Source organism: Chaetodon trifascialis, chromosome 6, assembly GCF_039877785.1.
Source record: "Chaetodon trifascialis isolate fChaTrf1 chromosome 6, fChaTrf1.hap1, whole genome shotgun sequence".
Taxonomy (NCBI): domain Eukaryota; kingdom Metazoa; phylum Chordata; class Actinopteri; order Chaetodontiformes; family Chaetodontidae; genus Chaetodon; species Chaetodon trifascialis.
The window spans coordinates 2,824,781-2,840,599 of NC_092061.1; the positions used below are offsets into that span (position 1 = coordinate 2,824,781).

Here is a 15,819-nt window from a genome sequence, read left to right on the forward strand (position 1 = left end):
AAGCAGGCATCATGTTGGCGGATATCTCACAGCATCAACGAAACAAATGAAAACTTCACAGCAAAACCTGAACAATACATACGACTGTGATTAGTGAAGCATTTGTATATCCCCCAAAAAACAAGTCAAAAACAAAGCGAGGACACGTTCAGGCAGCCAGCAGCCGTTTCTCACTATGACTGATTCTTCCATTAACAGTTTATGTTTCCTGCAGATTAAGCCAGAAGCCTCGCAGACTTTCATTTCAGCTGCGACTCTTTCACCTCCTCGTGAGGGAGCTGACTCCTCTTCTAATATGCACGCTGTGGAGTTACTGCCAGCAGCTCTCACATGGCAGAAATGATGCATGAATTCAATTGAGCAGCACTTCACTACGACGAGAAAAAATTAATTTGTTGGCCTCTAATTTATTAACTTCAGTCATGAATGAGATTTCAGCCACTTGGAAATATGACAGTAAATCAATATTACTATTTTCTTTGCTAAAAATACTTAAATACTGACATCGGAGACATCTTTCATGGACATGATCCTGCACGTACCTTTTCCTATGGGGGCAGCCAGTCCATTCAGGAGCTGTGACAGGGATTTGTTGGGTGACCCCGGAGATTCACATAAAGTTAAGGGTTCAGTGCTGAGGATATCGAACTTCCCGGCCTGGAGCCGGAACTTCTCCAGCTCTTTCGACAGGAGGTTGAACTGCTCACTCTGAGTCCGACATTTTTCCTCCAGCTCGCGAACTTTGGCCTGACGACGGCGAGGGAAGAGAGTCATCGAGAGACGCAGAGAGAGGGACGGACAGATGGAGGGACGGACGGGCAGGGAGACAGAGGATGGGAAACAAAGGAACACAACAGAAGAAGAAAATAAGGAAACCATAGGACGCAGGACGAAAAGTGTGCACACAGAAAGAGCACACGCATACTGTTTGTACAGCAGCTACATGTACGACGATACGTCTACTGTCTACACACAGAGAGAACGTGGAATGAGATTCACTGAGACACGTGGATCAGTCATTACAAAGAAAAACATCCTGAAATGACTTTTTAACCACTACTGACGCAGCAGTGTACAAGTCACATGCACAGCTACAGTTAATGCTAACAACAGTGAAAATAAAGGAGCCTCTGGCTGCAGGGCCGCCTGCGTACCCAGACTGCACAGCGTCTTAGACGATGAGGCTGATGAGGTTCTACGTTCCTCCTCATTGTCAAGTAATCCCTTGAAAAGACCAAAACCAACATTAATTTAATCATACTAAGTATTGTCTGTGCGAATCAAAAATCAAACGTAGCCTCATTCCTCTGCGCCTCGGAGCTCCACTGCTGTCCAAAAACTATTAAAAACACATCGACGAGCCACTCTGCTGCACTGGGTTATTTCAGCTCAATCCCACAGACTTCACACTGACTAGAACAACAAATGTGTATTAATCCGCAGCTGAAAATAGTCCCAGCTCGTGCATTTAGTGCTTACTAGTTATTTAATGGGATTGCAGTGACTTGGAGCTCAGAGCGACAGACAGGATCAAGAAGTTTACATGTTCGGTTGGAGGTGGTCTTTTCATGGGGTTTTCTAATAACACGTAGAAGTAAAAAGTATATTTTAAGAGCAGGAAACTTCATTGCACACACTAACACTGATGAACTGAACATACAGGAACTGTTTGGGCAGGTGTAACGGAAATTCCAGGTGCTCGAGCCTCAAAGCTGAACGATCATCCAAAATCACTTGCCAGCCTCAAACTGACAACAGTCTGAACCAGAGGAGCTCTGGAGGACACTGAAGCTACCGTGGAATTTCTTAGCACTGCCCAACACCTCTGCTACTGCAGTACTCTGTGTACTGCCCAGACACCCAGTCCATGTCATGCAGACAGGTTGTTGCTGGATAAGACATGCTGTTAGCAGACACACGACGAAGGAAGTCCTGCGTATGTGAAACAGAATTAGTAAATCAGGAGGTTTTGGTTCATCGGCAGCATACAGTGCTCAGCTGTATGGCAAGTAGTAGTTTCTAACACACATGCTTGATAACACACATGCACTGCTACAACGCAAAAGGATCACATTCAGTTTGCCAATGTGATCCTTTGATAACAATACAAAAATCTACCGTATGCATCAGTATAAAGATGGAATGGATATTTAAGCACTTCTACAGAGTTTCTTTAGGAATTAAATAGATTTTCAGCTTTCGCTCATCGCAGCCTGCTCAGCCTTTAGCAGGTGTTTGGTTTCTAAAGTTAAATCTGCTCGCCTCAGTGTGCTGATGGGCTTTGATTATGTGGACCTGAGGTCGGTCGCGAGCACTCGCCTTTAACTGAGGCCGATTCATATTCTGAAACTCGGCTCCACGAGCTGAATCTTTTCATCAATTGTTAAGCGAGCGCGGCTGAATATTTCTTTATGATCAAGGCTGAAAGACCTCCAGTTTATGCTGTCAGTCATGTTCCAGACTCCACCGCTTTGATGGGAAAGTGAAACAGAGCTGAGTGGGCAGCAAAGCCCCCGAAAAGGAAGCAGCCTGAATATTTTTTGAACACCAAAAAGCAAAGATCACACATCAGATTAGTCCTCGAATGCTTCGTGTTACCTTTTACCTTCTGTGTTCATCATCAACACCAAAGCAAACCACTGCATACCCTACTGACTATACGGGGAGAGGTGTAAAAAAATATGTCAAATAAATAAATAAAAACAATGCTGAAATACCTGCATGCTGTCCAAGTGGTTCTGTATAAGCATAAACACACACCCATTCAGTAAAGAGATGTAGGAAAGAAATAAAGCACAATTACACATGTGATCACTCATACACATCTTGAAAACACAACACTTGAATTTACGCTTTGATTCTGTCTTTTGTTTGATTTATTCACCTTTCTGAGAAACAAAAAGAGAAATCTCTACAGCCCAGGATTACTGACACAGAGGGAGCACAGTGCGGTCAGGAGGAAGAGCAGGAAATGGCTGCAGGTAAACACAGGTGTGCCCCCGGGCTGACTACCCCCCTATCCTCCAGCAGCAACCACAGAAACACACACAACCCCTCCCCCCCCCGCCGCCCCGCCCCCCCAGAGTCCAGACGCTCACCTCTAACAGATGGACAGCGCCTTCATGTTCCTTTTTAGCCTCAACCTGAGCCTGGGAAACACAGGGGCACCGTTTCAGTTCATTTATATTGCAGTTTAGTTTCTGTTTAAAACACCAATGAAAGGCTGTCACAGACAAAACAGGAAGACCTTTCCAATCAAGGCCGCCATGTCCGCCACCACACAGGGCCGCGATGAAGGGCGAAACTTGAGAACGCGTTTACGAGGTCATTAAGATCGTGTTAGCTCAGAAAGACGACTAGAAGGTGTGCGGCTTATTTGTCTGTTTAAGAAGGAAAGCAGGTGTAAGAATACTCCCTCTTGACATTTTATGAGTTTATTTTATTTATTACACTAATAAACATTGCAAACTTGCACACATGTCCCACCTGAGGGGGGCGCTGTGCACACACACCTGTTCACATGATCAGCCCTCACTGGTTGTTGCCAGCTGGATGATCTTAACGTGGTGCCCGATCCAGCAGGCTGAAGATAATCTGGCCTCTCTTCCATCATTTTCACCTTTTAGATTTTAAGTTTTTCTAACCAGTTTCCTACTTTTACCTGTGAAAACTCGTACAGAGCATCTACACCAGGGGTCTCAAACTATCAGCCTGAGGGTCACATGAGGCAACAGAAGAATCTACATCTGCTTTCCTCAAACTAGAAATCATAGAGTCGTCTGACTGGCTCTTCATTCACACTTAAAGGAAAAGCTGAAATTGACGCTTTGGGAAATTTGCTTTGTTTGCTTTCTGGCCAAAAGTTAAGATGACATTCAACACCTGAGCATCGTTCAGCAGCGCTCTTCACAGCACACCTGACGACCAGGTGGCGCTTTCTAGAACGAGCGCTGACCTGGAGGCAGTTTCAAGGGAAGTGGACTTTTCTTTTGTTTCCTGTGTCACCTGCAGGCAGAAAGCTGCAGGAATACAAGGTGTTTTAGGAAGGAACGACCAACAGTGGCCACTGGCCCCCCCAGGTAATTTGAGTTTGAGACCCCTCATCTGTTTATTTCTGAACCTGGCTTTCATTTCTCTTTTCATGATCATTCAAACCTGAACATGTTGAGTTATATGTGAGGAAAATGGCCTAAACTGATGCTCTGTGCAAACGCACCTCATCTTAAACACATTAAAATGATGTTGCATCCATTGTAAACTAAGGGGGGGCAGTGCATCCACCAGGACTGAGCTTTGGTGTTACAGCAGCATCGAACTGTACGGCAACGTAGAAGAACACACACCATTTTTCTTGGGAGAACTAGAAACATCTGTTGAGAAAAACAAGTGTTCCACATGAATATGAGAGCATCTGTGGACTTTACAATTTCATAAATCTACTTTGCAGGCAATTAATTTGGGAGAATGCAGAGAGCAGCCAGCGTCTGAAGGAAGATAAGGCCGTAATGAGCTTCTGTTAACGAGAGAGAAAAGCTGAGAGCTCTGCCTGTGAAAGGCTGACTGTGAAATCAGAGCAACGCTGCAGCAACGGCAACGCTGGGGTACGCACACTGTTTCTGGAGAAGGCATTGGTGACAATTCCTATCACGTTCACACTATCAGCAATCTCAGCCACTGCCGGGCCGGCTTTGACATCGCAGTCAGCTCCGGCGCACAGACGAGGAAGCCCGACCATCAAATGGCCTGGGCCAGCATTTTTTGTTTAAGCCGGCCTCTAAGAAGTGTCACGTCTACTCTGGGATGTGAATGTTTGATTTGCTTGCCCGTAACAAACAAGAGGAGTGCTCCAGAAATGCTCGGCACTCAGAGTTTAGAGAGTGATGGACGGCTGAAGGATGCACTGGGAGCTGCGGTAGAGAGGTGAGCGCTACAGCCTGCAGGGAGTACTATTCTTTCCTCTGCTCTCTATAATACAGTCTTTGAGGCGACTTTCACCTTTGTTGGACTGTGTGTAACGCACCAGTGCTCAACAAAAAGCTCCATGACCCAGGACACGGCGCAGGCCGGGCAAACAAGAAAGCCCAAACCTGCGGTGCTGTGAGTGTTAGGTAACCTGAGTTCCCTTACCTTCTGAAGAAGGTCAATCTCCTGCTGCTTTGCATTGAGTACAGCCAAGGCCTGCTCATGCTCCAACTCTAGCTGCTGCCTCCGCTCCGCAGCCTCACGCATATGCTGTCCGCAGGGGGTGCAGGGGTGGAGAGCCAGGGGGAGGGTGGCGGAGGGGGAGCATAGAGAGGGCTGCTGTTAGTGGAACTAAAATCCAACGGCACGGAGCCAAAACAAAATGCATCTCCAGTCGTCTATTCCACACTCAGAGACAACACAGGTGTTACATGTGCACACACATCACACATACTGAGGCTGGTTAACAGTGTACTGACCTTTAAACCCTTAAGAACAAGAAAGACATAAACTATGCCACAGCAAACGCCACGTGAGAACAGTTTATGTCCAGTGATCTGCGGGAGAGGTCAGATCAAATTTTGCACAAAGGTGCTTATGGATGAGGACTTGAGATGCTTTGCTGTGTGAACAGAAAAACTAACATCACTCCACAGTCAGGTTTGCTGCCCCCTTTAGGTAACACAATACCTGTTAGAAGTCTGGTTACTGGGACTGTTTGAGAAGCTGTCCTCAGCGATGTTGTCTTTGCGTGATCAATGCAGAGTTTTACGTTACATGAAAAGGGTGAGCAAACTCCGCCGCGTGCTCACTTGTCTGTGGTCATCCATGACAACAAAAGAAGCCATACAATACGAGGGACTGAATGCTAGGCTCTTCATAACACAGTATGCCCGTGTCATCCAGTCACATCACTGCTCCCACTATACGTGAAGATTTGCGACACTGTCAGGTGAAGGAAGCGAATGACATTTTCATGCCAGTAAGAAATTAAGGTCTAAGATAGGTAATGTCATCACACTTGTAGGTGACATTATCATCATGAAGGGTGAGCCGGTGTCTCCATCTCCTGCCTCCTCCCCCTCCCGTCATCGTAAAGCCAAACTCTTTGTCCTGCCTCATGCAAAGATCACATTCCACAGTGCTGTGGTCATAGAGCCAGGTGACCATTCACATGTCTGGTAAGCAGCCCACGGTTAAGGAGAGGTAAGCACAGCCGCTGAGGTGGACAGAAAGCATTCAGAATGGGACTGAGTAGGACTGCTCCCTAACAGATGGACGTAGCAGTGATACCTTATAAACCTAGCAGGGGGAGAGGGGACAGGGAAGGTGGGGAGGGACAGGTCAGGGAGGGTGGGACAACATGAAAGGGCGGAATAGGAAAGGAAAGGGGGGGCAGACTGCTCCAAGCTTCTACTCTTTCACAGCTCCTGGTCAGACCTCCCAACACGACACTGGAAGGCAACAGACATGTCAGGGACATTAGACAGTATAGCTGAAGAGAACCAGATGGAGGCAGTGTAGCACAGGTAGGAGAAGGGGTACTGGCAAAGGGTTAGGCTCCATAAAAACACCTGATTTAGGATCCCAGGAGAGACGGACTACAAGAGCTAGAAAGGCCCGCAGTGCTGACGGGTAGGGGGGTCTCGGAGCTGGCGTCCTCACCTTGAGCACCTGCTCTAGGTTCTCCAGTTTGTCTTGGAGCTGGTTCCTCTCCCACAGGGCTAAATCTCTCTCCTGCGTCACAGCACCAAGGGTCTCTTTGAGCTTGGCATACTCAGACTTCACCTGTGCAGACACAACAAGGAAGCAGCACAGAGACTGAGTTTCACAGAGGACAGTTCGTCTCACCTGGGTGGAACTTTTGATCGGGTGCATCTTTATGTTTGGTTTTCACACGAACTGACGCTGATTTGAGCCTTTTTAGGGAAGCTGGTAGGTCGTTGTCTCCCCTATGAAAGAGTCTCAGCAGGAAAGTGCAAAGTGCCATCCAGATAGAAACAAAACACTGGAGCTAGCTGTCTACCTTTAAGGCTGACTCTAAATCTGTGCTATCGTTAGCTAACTATGCTATGATAGCAATAATAAAGCTAATTTCAAGAGCTTTACATTAAATGCATCACTGCAGACCATAGTAACAGTGTCACCACGGAGTCAGCATCTCACTGCTCGTTAGGTTGTGGTTTTATAACTCTGAGAATCAGCTGTCATATTATTAAATAGCTGTGTTGTCTTTAATTAATATGGTGGCTAAAAGCATCCAAGTGATTGCAGCAGTGGCCTAATTAACGGTCTGCTGTTTGTTTCCTTTTTTCTAGGCTGGACTAAATGTCAGGAACGGCAGTCCGTAGGGTCCAATCCAGAAACACCACAAAACGTTCAATCTGTGCCTTTAATATCAACAAAAACTGCACGTTTCATAAAGGTTGAGCTGTTGCTTTGGAGTGAATTCAGTTGTTCAGCTCTTCCTCTTTTTCAGGTATTCGCTGTTGATTTTAAGGACTATCCTGTTAAGAACAATTTGCTTTAATGTCACCCAAACATTCGCAGCCTTTAAAACAGGTAGAGAGTGTTGCAGGTAAGATGTGAGAGCCGCCTGATCTCTGTGATAAAAGCCTTTAAATGTTCGAACAGTGACAATTCACTCGCTCCCATGGATGTAGACCAAGACGTTAATAAATTATTCACGCTTCATTGTTAACCAAGCAGTAAGCATTCAATTGACTGAAGCAACTGCACATTATATTAACTCTGCAGACCAATTCAACGCCAGTGAGGTCTTCACTGCCATTAGGAATAAATATTCCACACATTCTTCATAATCTGTTTTTAAAGGCCCCTAATCGGCAGCGAAACAACTGGTTCCTGCAGCCATAATGTGGCAAAGCCCCTTCATCAGAGCAGCCATGAATGACTAATGAATCCTGGAGGAGGGCGTTAAAACAAACATCAGCAAAACAAAACGCAAACAGGAGCAGCGCCTGCGCCTCCGACCGGCCCGACGCCACACAGCGAAAACTCTGCGCGTGGACGGGAGTGGCTGTCAGGCCTAACGTGGACAGATCAAACCAAACCGCGCTGGATTCAGCAGAAGCAGGTCAATAGTCTATTATGAGTGGGAGAGGGAGGCGCCGTCCATAGCCCCTCCCAGTTCATTCAGAGACGATAGAGATCAGAACATGGGGGTGTAAGCGAGGGCTAATATCCGCACTGCCCTGCAGAGTGCTGCTCTCATATCCGTCAGTGTGATAACGGTTCAGGATAGCTGCTCCTGGAGTCACCCCCGTCCTGATAAGACATCAATAACCAGCATCCCGCCCTTCTTCACCCCAACAGCAACTAGCTGCCAATCAGCTCCTTCAGGATATTGCCTTGCTGTCCGTGGAGAGAGAGGCCTGGTGCTCTTTGTTTGCTGATCTACTTTGACTTTGTGTTATCAGCTCTGAAGGCCTTTGAGGTCTCTGGGCTAAAAGGAAGGTGAGGGTGTTTTAATGGAACTGGAGGCTCGTCGCTTTCATTTATATGCTGGAAATTGGAAAAACAGCTCCATCTATCCAGCATCCTCAGGCAGGTTTGGCCAAGTTATAGCGTGACCCAGAAAGGCATCTGATAGAGCGTTAATATGGAGACCAAAGAGGCCGTGGCTGACGAGGAAACAGACTGGGAGACTTAGCCACGTCAGCAGCTCAGTGCAAACCCTGCAAACATGCTAACATGCTTATAAGGACAATGCTAACATGCTTTGATCTAATGCTCACCATCTTAGTGTGTTAGCATGCTAACATTTGAGGTGCATGTCATTTGTTTGCAGTCATAAACCAAAGATTAGCATGAAGGTGGCGCTAGACGAGGGGGTCTGTGCCACATTTATGTGAAGACATCACACTAAAGAGCCTCATGGTGACGATAAATACCAGAAGACCGTCTGTACAGTGTCCAATAACTGTTGAGCTATTTCAGTTTGGACCAAAGTGTTTGAACAAACAACAGACAGACCAACGCTGTCACCCGCTGAGCCATGCTGTCTGCATGGCTTCAGACACGGCGTGAGCGGAGCAGCACTCAGATATAATCAGCAGCCTCAAATCGGCCTCTTACCTTCTCATACTCAGACGCCTTGTGGCTGCTGTTGAACAACTGGAGGTTCAAGTGCTTGTTCTCCTGCAGGAAGTCTTGAAGCTCATTCTCCTAGGCAGACAGAAAACAGTGTTTAGAACCCAAGATTAGACCTGAGCTCAACACCCGAACCCAGCGCGTTGTTAGTGATAGCCCCTGCATTATTCATCCGGGGAGAGCGCTCGAGGTTCTCTAGTATGTTCTAGAAAGCATGACTAAAAGACGCCGCCACTCAGGACGCTGCAGCAGAACAACAACAGTCAGAACATTAGCTTTGTCTCAAACATACTGGAACAGATGAGACGAGAAGCTACAACCATTTTCTTCTTCACCGACGTCTGTGAATGGATGTAAAGCAAAGATGCATCCTGACAGCGACACACACACACGCACACACACATTAAGAGCCTCCTTTCCCCACTCTTTCTTACCAAGCGTGATGAGCTGAGAGTAAAAAAAAAAAAAACTTAATTACATTCAATCAACAGTCGTGAGGCGTGCTGCGGATGCAATTTGCAGTGTCAACTGGAGAGTCGACTGAGATGTGCAGCTCTCTGCAGCAGCAGCAGCAGCAGCATGTAGGCCAAGCGTTGTTCTGCCGGGAGCTGGCTCATGCATGATACATTTACAGTAAATACAGTGCTTCCTAATGGCCAGTGATGGTGCGCCCGCTCCTGCTCCCTTATGTTTTACTTATGAAGGATGTTTCAGAGGATGAATGCAGGCAGCAGTGGAGACAGAAAAAACTAACATGCATGCAAAGTTACATATGTTAACAGACTAGAAAATGTTTGCGGTCTCCTTTGCTGCAGCGATGCGTGTAAAGCACTGAACAATCTGCATGAGCTGGTCGGTAAATGCACACCAGGAAGTAGAGGCTGGTCCTGTCAGAGGCCTTTTTTCACAGAGGATATGTTCACGTGCCACAGCAGGAAAACTTAAGTTATAATGATAAAATGAGTGTGGCTGAAGTCTAAATGTCTGCTGTGAAAAAGGTCTGCTGATTATTATTATTGTTAAACTCTTTGATGGACATGTACTTCAGTGCATGCAGTGATACAAACACACACCACAGAGGAGAAACGTTATAAAGGGCAAGTCGTAAACAACAGCCTGAAGACGGCACCAACGTCACATCTGACATCTGCTGCTTTTCTTTTCCATTAATTTCATTTCTGTCATGCCCCCCCCCCCCCCAAAAAAAAACTATTGGCATTTCAACCTGCATCAATTGTGTCCAGTCAATTTTAATGCTTCCCGTACAAGCACTAGATTGAATTGGCATTCCTATTCATATCCATTGATCCCCCAATTCAGAGCTAATGTGGGCTGGCTGAGCCTCCAGGTGTTCGTTCTGAAGGACAAACAGAGGGAAGCAGCTCGCGTTTTACTGTACGCACGCTGACGAGAACAATGCTCTGAAATTCAAGCGTGTTGTTGATTTAAGCTTTTCAACACCGCCGTCCTCATCTGAAATCCTGTTTGGAATTTGGACGTGACAGCGCACACGCAGCGATGCAAACCGAATTGTCTCTGCACACAGAGAATCAGCTGTTTCTCTGTCCTGCATTGTCAGTGTGTTAACGCTTTAAACAGATCAGTAGACGTCATAATCCCTTGGCAAGGCACGTTTTCATGGCGAGCCCAGCGATGGAGAGAGCTCCACGCAGAACACATTGTGGCCTACGCTGAGCCGTTTCCGACGTCACTCAGCCGAGAGAAGCTGAGCTTTTCTGCTGAGGTGTGATTTGCCTTTTCAGATTAGCTTTGAATAAAGACATCAATGCACACAGCACAAATTCAGTTTGATTAATGATTTGCAATGCTTTAGAGACGAGATAATAAGAAGAAAGATAACCAATTAAACGCTCCATGACACAAACAGTAAGAGTCACTGATGTACCTCATTGTCTTTTATAGTAAAATGCTGTTTGTAGGACTTAATATTAGAAAAATACTGCCTTTCAGGAGTGAATGAACACCATGCTAACACACTATGGGACGACATTAGCAGGCCTGGGGTGGGCTACCTGACTTAATCTCCCGTATGAAAGCAGAGGCAGTCGCGTGTTGTGTCCAGACATGGCGTGACTCAGCCTGGTGTGCCAGAGCTGTGTTTAATTTCGACGAGGCTGACAGATGAATCAACTGTGCCATTTAACACACGAGCAAAGCAAATATTTCACCCACTTCCTCTCTGTTCTGCACACTCAGTCTGAGCAGCATCGCTTGTTCTTGTTCAGCAGAGACGACAGCGGCTATCACCGTTATACTAATGATCAGATGAACCTTTGCAGCCTCGCTCTGACTGTATTTCTTTACCCAGACCAGCTGCTACACATGTGTACATACTACAGGTAGCACGACACGTTAGCACGGCAGCTTTGAACCTCCTGACGACTGGCTGCTTGTAAAATACAACAATTCAAAGAAGTGCAGCAGCGAATAAGCTAAAGTCCACACTGTCCTTTATGGCGCTCTGCACCACTTACATGTTTAAGACCAGAGCTCCCCTTAAGATGTGGACAAATAAACCACACACACAGACACACTAACTGTGTGTGGTTTGATTGACTATGCAAACTGGAAAGAAAAAAAAAAAACATTCCTGAGTTGTCTCATGTGTCTGTCTCGTGTCCAAGCGTTGAGAGCTGCTGAGTGAAGCTGACCACAGAGGCAGACCTCAGGTCCTCAGTCCAGCTCGTGGACTTGTTGAGCCTCAGTATCCGTTTTCCATTAACACTCATACATATTTGGGCGCAGCAGATGCTTGTCGCAGTGGTAACAGGCCTTAAATGCATACTCCTCTGATGGACTGTAGTTACATACACCCGATACCCAGGAAAGGTGGAGGTGCCAGATGGTGATGCCGGTGTTTACTGTCACTCACACACTCAGTGTTTATATACCCCACAGCTGAACTAACGATGAGGAGACACGGCACTGATAGCAGCTGGGATTCCAAAGATTTGGTAAGAACTCAACGTATACGGGATCATTTTAAATAAATAAACATGCCCGTGTGCGCCGTAAATAGACTCCACCAGCAGAGCAGCTGCAGCGAGGCGCTAACAGCTGCACCTGATTCTGTACATGCACTCTTTACTTCAACCTGAGGAAGAGGAAAACCAAGGAGAGACGGAGAGGTGAGCCGGTTTGGACCAAACAGGGAGTGACATCACTGTCAACTCGCCGTCCCCTCACAACGGCGCTCACTGGTCTTGTCTGTGTTTGTGTCTCTGTTCTCGGAGCTCAGCACAGGAGGAGATAAGAGCTGTGCTGCAGTCTGTGGAGACCGGCCTGCCATTTCTGCACACCATTTGGGGACAGTTTGTCCTTTGGGTAGCTTCCCCAGGAGTCAGCAGGCTGACAATGGCTGAGGAGGGAAGTGCTGCTGTGGGCAGGGAACGTGAGAGGAGGGCAGCACGGAAAACACGACTAATGGAGTGTTTATTTGGGGCACAGAGCCACACACAAAGACAGCTCATCTAAAGAAGAGGGCTCCGGGGCACCAAGGGATGAATTCAAATAGTCCAGGACCAAACAGTGCCATTTAAATTACTGCTGAATCTCCAGCTCCTGCCTTTCATAGGAAAACTCACTCCAGGCCATCTGCACTACTCTGCGCTTCTTCTGTTCCTGCAGGTCACAAACCAACATGCATCACTTCCATGCAGCACTAAACTTTTTTTCAGGCCTACAAACGTCTATCTGCTCTTAAGCGTCCTCTGAAATTCCAGTGGAGTCAACTATAATGAAAGTCAACGTTTTGCCACGCAGCCCGTGGGGACCCCACTTTGACAACGACAACTGGAACATCACAGCAGAAAGAAGCCGAGCAGGGCGCTCATTCACTATAACATAATATAAAGTCATTAGTCATTCTGCTTAGTGGGACTCCCTAACCGTAATGGAAAACCCCCTCAGACCAGGAGCATTCACTTAAGCTTTATTTGTGCTGTGATTTACAGCCCTGATGTCTTCCTGCTGTGAGAGACTGATGACTGCTTTTATTTAAGATACAGGATGTTTCTCCGCTCAAATAAAGGCAACATAGCAGGACCGCTACCTGCCGCTGCTGGTCAGCCGTTACTGCAGCGCACAATAAGGGCTGAACACACACCGCCTTCTGCGACCTGTCAACACTGCATCACTTCAGGAAATCCAACATTCAACATGAACAGCCACAGTGGCCCAAGAGGGAAAACTGTTCAACCACCCAAACCAACAGAAAACACTGCGGCTGCTGGCCGTGAGACACCAGTAAACAACTGGTCTCAGCACTTGAGTCCATCTTGATGAAATAGATGCATTTCAACTTGTTGCAGCTATTTGTGTTTCAGTGAATCTGTGTCCACCGGGAATTTGGGAGGCTCTGTTATGCTTGTTGGCTTCGGAGGTGCTGATTGGTTGAGTGTGCACACAGGCACATGACTGCCACTGTAGGACGGGAATAAAAGAGTGTGGAGACCTTTGATGTTTCCATTTTCATCCTTACTTTTATTTTATTTTCATCGAGTGGGTTTTACTCCATCCCTGTTTTTATGTTAATTCTGTCTTTTCTATGTGAAGCCGTTGAATGTGACTCCTTTAGCAGCAATTCTTGCATAATTGTCTTGTTTACAAATTAAGTGTATTGTTTTTATTAATACTATTATTGTTATCAGCCATGCAGAATTTTCATCAGCTTCCAGACTTGTTCTTTTCTTCTTGAGTGGGCTTTAAAAGAACCCTGAGATAAAATGTCAAGACGTGTAAAATAAAGAAGTGTCTTTTTCTTCCTCCTCAGCAGGTTCTCTCCAACTCCTCTTGCTTTTCCGTTTCTTTGCCTTTTGTCTGGAGTCAAGGCCACTCCAGCAGACAGAATGACATTTCTGGGGCATTGTGAGAAAACGTCCTTCAAAAGGCGCCGAGCACTATATGAAACTCCAAGACTCATGTAACGTATCGCTGACCTTTTCCAGTACTGCTGTGTACTGCTGTGTACTTAAACAACAGCAGTGTACACAACAGAAAGCAGCAGAGCCACAGTGTGAGGAAACCACTTGTAAAGTTCATTGTTTGCATACATCACTCCTCCGCGCTGAAATGATTACTGCCACAAAGTCCATCTCTCATTCGCAAATGTTCTCCCTCTGCTGACAAAACCAAACACACAGATGCTGCAACTTGCACTTAACTGCTCTCATTTTTCAATCTCAGTCGCGGCGGCCTGAGAAGCAGGCTGTCATTACAGCAGAGCGTCACTCGTTTTCTCCGGGGACGTTTGTGTGTGATGATAGCAGGCGAGGCTCTCAGGTACAAATCAATTTTAGCCTCCGTCCTTTCGCTCGGAGGCCGGCGTGTATTTTTGGAACACTTACCAAAGTCTGACATGTTTGATTCTTTTTCTTCACCTCCGCCTCGAGTGCTTCACACTCCTTCCTTCTGGTGCTGATCTCTGTCTCCTGGGGAGAGAAAAAAAGCAGAGGACAGCTGCTATGGTTTGTCAGGAACACGAGCTTCCTCATAGAACTCAGTGAGAGTCGGCAGGCAGAGAGGGAGCTGCTGCATTTCATTATTCAGCAGTATTTAGGTGTGTGTGTGTGTGTGTGTGTGTGTGTGTGTGTGTGTGTGTGTGTGTGTGTGTGTGTGTGTGTGTGTGCATGCAACAGAGAGACTCCCAGAGATTATCTAACAGATATTACAAAATGTTTTTGCTGTCAGAAAGCAGACAGGAGGCAGGAATGAGGTTCAAATGTTGAGGATGGAGGCTGCGGTCCTCCAGGAATAATGTGATGAAATGGATCAAACTAAAATCTAAAAAGCCTTAAATCAGTGTCAAACTGCAGCGACTCTACAGCCATGTGAGGCTGAACTCAGCTAGCACGCTCACAGCTACGAGGCTAGCATGCTTTTTTTTGGGTGGCTCAAGTGGTAACACTGTCGCCTCACAGCTAGAAGGTCCCCGGTTCGAATCCCACTGTGGTGCTGGTGGCGTGTCCTCCACCATGCCTTTGGTGCTGCTGCTCGAGGAAAAAAGGGGGCCTTTCTGTGTGGAGTTTGCATGTTCTCCCCGTGTTCACCCGGGTTTTCCTCTGTAATAACCCCCACTAAAAACATGCAAGAAGATCACCACCTGACCAATGGTGACAAAAAAAAAGATGTGTCCCCGGGCGTGGGCACCAGCATCGGCTGGCAGCTGGCAGCCCACCGCTCCTGGTCTGCCGTGGAGGATCGACAGTCCAAGGATGGGTCAAATGCGGAAATATAATTTCACGAGAAGCATGGCGTGTAGTATAACTCACTTGTGTGACGTGATAAATAAAGTACGTTTCTTCTTCTTTCTTCTGATGTTTAGCCATTATGATGTTAGCTGTTAGCTAAGAGTGCTAGCATGCTAACATTGCTAGCAAGAGCTAAACACAAAGGGCAGCTGAGGCTGAACGTCAGTAGTTTTACCTCTAATGTGCTGAAAACTTAGCTTTGCTCTGAGTCTCTTGTATCTCCATCCTTCACATGCTGTTTGATGTGTACCTGTCGTAGCAGGTGAAGCACAGGTGTTATTAAGGACGTTAGCGACGGCTCTGTTCTATGTCAGCGTCCCTGTAAAGCTAAGCTAGTTGGGCAGCATGAGACCTGAATCTCCTAACTGGAGCACAGAGCATTATTAACATTATTAAAGGCTCCCTGTGGAGTTTCTGACCTCTAGCAGAGCTTTGGAGCAGTTTTTTCTATAAGTGGGTCCCTGTTTGACGCAGG

At 46.7% G+C, this 15,819-nt stretch overlaps 1 protein-coding gene across 1 annotated transcript in view; it reads right to left on the minus strand.

The window, feature by feature from the left end:
* Positions 1-15,819, minus strand: part of rimbp2b (RIMS binding protein 2b) — a 75,345-nt gene that overhangs the window by 21,541 nt on the left and 37,985 nt on the right. Inside the window, exons 5-11 of the mRNA XM_070963773.1 lie at positions 14,442-14,525; positions 9,061-9,150; positions 6,628-6,750; positions 5,128-5,232; positions 3,099-3,149; positions 2,718-2,738; positions 543-747 (exon numbers count right to left, since the gene is read on the minus strand). Of these exons, the coding sequence (XP_070819874.1) occupies positions 543-747; positions 2,718-2,738; positions 3,099-3,149; positions 5,128-5,232; positions 6,628-6,750; positions 9,061-9,150; positions 14,442-14,525 (679 nt within the window). The remainder of the gene's footprint in view (positions 1-542; positions 748-2,717; positions 2,739-3,098; positions 3,150-5,127; positions 5,233-6,627; positions 6,751-9,060; positions 9,151-14,441; positions 14,526-15,819) is intronic.